General features: G+C 58.2%; 1 protein-coding gene across 1 annotated transcript in view; it reads right to left on the bottom strand.

Annotated features, from left to right (window-relative positions):
- Window positions 1–1,151: 1,151 nt before the first annotated feature.
- The window catches only part of ARSI (arylsulfatase family member I), a 5,436-nt gene continuing 1,735 nt past the window's right edge, over window positions 1,152–4,852 (bottom strand). The window contains exon 2 of the mRNA XM_008061045.2: window positions 1,152–2,605. Coding sequence (XP_008059236.1) covers window positions 1,198–2,487 — 1,290 coding nt within the window. The 5' untranslated portion in view covers window positions 2,488–2,605 and the 3' untranslated portion in view covers window positions 1,152–1,197. The remainder of the gene's footprint in view (window positions 2,606–4,852) is intronic.

Below are 4,852 nucleotides of genomic sequence, written 5' to 3'. Positions count from 1 at the left end.
GCTTTGCCAGCGACAAAAATAACTATTTTCAAAATTCACAGCAGGGCTTTCGCCTACACACACCGTGCTGACTGGAACCTGAAGGAGACATGCAGAACGAGTGTGCGGAGGGAGCACGCCGTGCTCTGCGGCAGGCAGGCCCGCAACCCCCACGCCCCGACACACGCACACACGCGCGCACACACGCACAGAGCTGCCCAATAGGAAGGGTTCTTAGATCACCCACTGCACACAGCGGCACACTGAGGGTCAGGGATCTGCCAGAGGTCACACAGTAGATCCCTCCTGCCTCCTAGGATGCTGGCCACCCCCTCTACTGCTCACTTGGCCACCCCGAAGGCACAGGCACCCCACACGTGCCCACAGACGGCCTGCAGGCTCCCTTCCGTGGGATGCCACTTTAATCGAGTTCACCGGCTCCCCCACAACCTTGCCTTGGCCAATCTTCTGTGGCCCTGGGTGTGAGGGAAGCAGAGTCCGGGCTAGCACCCCATTTCCCAGTGGGGAAACCAAGGCCCATGCGGGAAGGGCTGTGCCTGGGCCAGGGAGGGCCCAGGTGTCCTGAGTCCTGGTGCAGGGCTCTTCTGGAAGCTGTCTCGCCCCCCTCCACTCTGCCGCCGGCCGATGGCCCAGCTGATGTCTCTGGGTGCTGGAGGGCTGGGAGAAGAGCTTTGCACCACAGCTCCCCGTGCCAGCCTGACCCCGGGACGGGCACAGGCCAGGTGAAGACCCAGGAAGGCCCACCCCGATCCCTGCTCTCCACCCTCAGCGCTCAGGGGACCCCTCCAGACAGCAGCCAGGTTGCCGCGCTCCAGCCTGGAGTGGCCTCCCTGTGGCCCTCACCCAAGCAGCACAGAGAAGGTCCAGAGTTAAGGGCGAGGGCTTAAATGACCCGTGAGGGGCAGTTCCAGCCTCAGGAACCACCACAGAGTCACAAGGTCATTCGAGCCCACTTTACAGATGAGCAAACTGAAGCCGAAAGCTCATGCAGGTCCCCTGAGGTCACAGAGCAAGCTGACCAATAAGAGGCGGGACTGAGCCCCGGGCATCCTGGTCTGACCGACTCCCCGTTCAGCCGAGGGGCTCTAGGCTTCTGTTTCCCTGCAGCGGGAGACGTGCCCCCAGGCTTCTCCCTGAGAAGGAGCAGGGGCAGTCTGAGGGGGCAAGAACATCTGGGGACAGACACCCTCCTCCCCCTCAGATCCGGTAGGACATGAGCCTGGTGTTCAGTTTGCGGAAGAAAGACCGAAGCTTGCAAATCTTGCACTTCTTCTTGCGGTGACCCCGGGTGTAGCTTCGCACCCGGTCCTCCTCCTCTTCCTCCTCCTCCTCCTCCTCCTCGCTGGCCCAGGGCCCCCAGGCACCCCCATTGAAGTCCGGGTGGGCCCGGGGGTTCTCGGCCGGGTAGCGCACGGGGATGGCCGTGCGGTTGTAGTAGGCCAGGCGGGCCAGCAGCATGCGGACCACGTCGGGCCTACGGCCGGCCAGGTCCTCCCGCTCATAGGGGTCGGCGCTGATGTTGAAGAGCCACACAGCCTGGCGGACGCTGGCCATCCGCTCCAGGTTCCACCAGCTGCCGGGGAAGGCGGCCAGCGTCTGCGGCGGGATCCAGTCGCCGTAGCCCGGGTCGCCGGTCAGCAGCTTCCACTCACCCACGCGGATGGCGGCCTGCACGGCCGTGTTCCAGATGCCGAAGCCGCCCTCCAGGGAGCCGTGCCGCGCGTGGTTGTAGAGCGGGTCGATGTTGTGCAGGATCTCCGTGCGTGGCGAGGCCCGGCCCTCGCTGATGGCCGGCCACACGTCGTAGCCGTCCAGTCCGTCGGCCACGGAGGTGGTGCCGCCCGCCAGGCCCACCAGCGTCGGGTCCCAGTCGGTGATGTGCCCCAGCGCCCGGCTCGTGCGCCGCTTCCGCTTGAGCAGGGGGCTGTGGACGAAGCCCAGGCCCCGCACGCCCCCCTCCCAGTAGGTGCCCTTGCGTCCCCGCAGCGGCCAGTTGCTGCCCCCGGAGAAGGTCTGGCCGCCGTTGTCGCTGGAGAAGATGAGGACGCTGTTGTTGTAGAAGCCGTACCGCTTGAGGGCCCAGGTGATGTTGCGCACGGCCTCGTCCATGCAGGTCACCATGGCCGCGTACTTGCGCCGGGCCACGTTGCCCATGGCACGGTAGCGGTACAGATACTCGCGGGGGGACTGTAGGGGCGTGTGCACTGCCTGGAAGGCCACGTAGAGGAAGAGGGGCTGCTGGGGACTGTGGCTGGCCAGGATGCGGCTGGCGCGCTGGGCGTAGAGCATGGTGGAGTACTGGCCACTCAGCCCCCAGGCCACCGTCTCGCCCTCGTGCAGGTCGAAGCCACACACGCCGGGGCCGTCGCAATTGTCATACGTGTAGTAGTCCACGTTGCCCGTGAGCGAGCCCAAGAAGGTGTCGAAGCCCCGGCGGGTGGGCAGACACTCCTTCCGGTAGAAGCCCAGGTGCCACTTGCCCACCATGTGGGTGGAGTACCCCGCCTCCCGCAGCTTCTGGGGTAGCGTCACCTGGTCCAGAGGCAGGCAGTTGGGCTGCCGAGGGCGGATGATGGAGTGCTGGAGTCCTGTGTGGATCTGGTACCTGCGAGAGCGGGGCACAGAAAGCACAGGTGAGCTGCAGGCCACAGCTCCGGCCGCCCAGCCCCCCACACCACTCCCAGGTGGGCGCTGGTGGCAGCACTACCAGCCAAAAAACAGTCACAGTCGCCACCAGGTGCTGTCTAGCATGCAAAGCACCTCAAATGCACGATCTCAGTGAATCCTCAAAATCAATGGCGGTTGTTATCATTGTCATTTTACAGATGAGAAGACTGAAGCCCTTCACCCAAGATCACACAGCTACGAGGCTGGGGCAGTAAGAGGTGAACCCGTGAATGATGACACAATAAAAGCTGATTCGAGCACTCCCTATTTACAGGGCACTAAATCCCTTCTGTGGATTGCCCCAGGAAATCCTCATCACAAACTAGGAGGCACTATGAGTACCCCCACTTCTTCAATAAAGACAGCGAGCAAAGCTCATGAATTAAATTGTTTGCTGGGGACTCATGAGCTGGTGGGAGATCTGTAGCCCAGACTTCAGAGTCCCCGAGCTCTGCTCCCCCAGGCAAACTCTTATTCACGCCTCAAAGCCTGACCCAAATGTTCCAGTAAAGCTTTTCACAACTCTCCCAAAGAATAAGTTGCTTTTGCTTCTGGGTCCCCAGCACTGGGTCCACACCATTTTCCTGTGTGGCCATGGGACTATACTCAATTGTGCATGCTCTTGGGCCCCGTCGCATGGAATGGGACTGTCCTTTCTTCAAACTTGTATTCCTAGACCCCAAGTGATGTATAAAGGACACTCCGTTATTTGAAATGAATGACTGGAATGAATGAATGACACTCAGAGGGTCTTAGAGCCAGAAGGGACCCAACCCATCTTCTAGTTTCTTCACCTCATCCAAAAAAGAAACCAAGGTCTTTTCAAGGGGAGGGGAAGGGCTTTGCCCAGGGTCACTTGGTGATCGGGAGCAGAGCCAGGACCTGAACCCAAGTCTAAGAAGAGTCCACGCAGAGGCTTTCTCAGCAAGCTATCCTGCCCCGCCTCTTCTCACAGGGAGCTGGGTTTGCATGGGAGTGGACTGGTCAAAAAGGGAAAACCTTTAAGACCCGGACAGTTTCCATGAGCTCCGTGAGCTCCTGCTGCCCCTGGACCTGTCACTCACACAGACAGACGCTGAAGCAGGAGAAAGGCTTCCAGAACCCTGAATTCCCTGTTTATTCATTAATGCTGCACCTTCCATGGCCAAGGCCCCTGGGTGATCTCCTCATGGCTTTGTCTTGACATGTCTTAAAAGTCCCAGAGTAAATAAGAAGCTCAGAGTTTCACAAGTGTGTTAGAACCCCATACCTTTCCCTCACCCTCAGGCATCCATCCAAGGTAAGCCAAGACTTGGCACCTTTAACCCAAGCACTGGAACGGTTTTCTCTGTTTTAGTTTTCTTATCTTAAAGTTTTATCCTTGTTAGTTATAATTAGCTACCACTGCACCATTTTCTTTTTTCTTTCTTTCTTTTTTTTTTTTTTTTTTTTTTTGAGACAGGGTCTCACTCTGCCAACCAGGCTAAGATGCAGTGACATGATTATGGCTCACTGCAGCCTTGACCTCCTGGACTCAAGCGATCCTCCCATCTCAGCCTGCCAAGTAGCTGGGACTACCGGTGTGTACCACCACACCCAGTTAATTTTTTGATTTTCTGTAGAGCTGGGTCTCACTATGTTGCCCAGGCTGGTCTTGAACTCCTGGCCTCAAGTGATTCTCCTGCCCACCCCTCCCCCCCAGAGAGTGCTGGGATTACAGGTGTGAGCCACTACACCTGGCCTCTACTGCCATTTTTTAAAAACACTATGTGCTATGCACATATATTATCTCATTTAATTCTCATTTTAAAAACCTACAGGGAAGACTATTATTACCCCCATTATACAGATGATGAAATAAGGTTCCCAAAAGTGCAGCAACTGTCATACAGCTGACAAGCTGTGGAGCTGAGCCTTGAATCCAAGTCTACCCAACTCACGCTCAAAATCTGTCCATGATACGGCCATTCCAGGCCCCAGTTGAGCTAATAAATGACAGTACTTGGTATGAGAAGCACCCTAGGGCCCTGAGTCCCAGCCGAGCCTCTCTTCGCGAGGGAGGGGCCCGTGGAGCACTGGTTTGCAAAGCAGGGAGGCTAGCTCAGCGCATTGCAGCCCATCAGCACTGGAGTTCCAGGAGAAACGCGGCCTCTCACTCACCAACCACTGGATGTGCCAGCAGACACTCACGACCCAGTGAGCAACT

This window comes from Carlito syrichta, unplaced genomic scaffold (genome assembly GCF_000164805.1).
Source record: "Carlito syrichta isolate Samal-C Ts95f unplaced genomic scaffold, Tarsius_syrichta-2.0.1 Scaffold305012, whole genome shotgun sequence".
Taxonomy (NCBI): Eukaryota; Metazoa; Chordata; class Mammalia; order Primates; family Tarsiidae; genus Carlito; species Carlito syrichta.
This window is presented reverse-complemented; position numbering and strand designations above follow the sequence as displayed.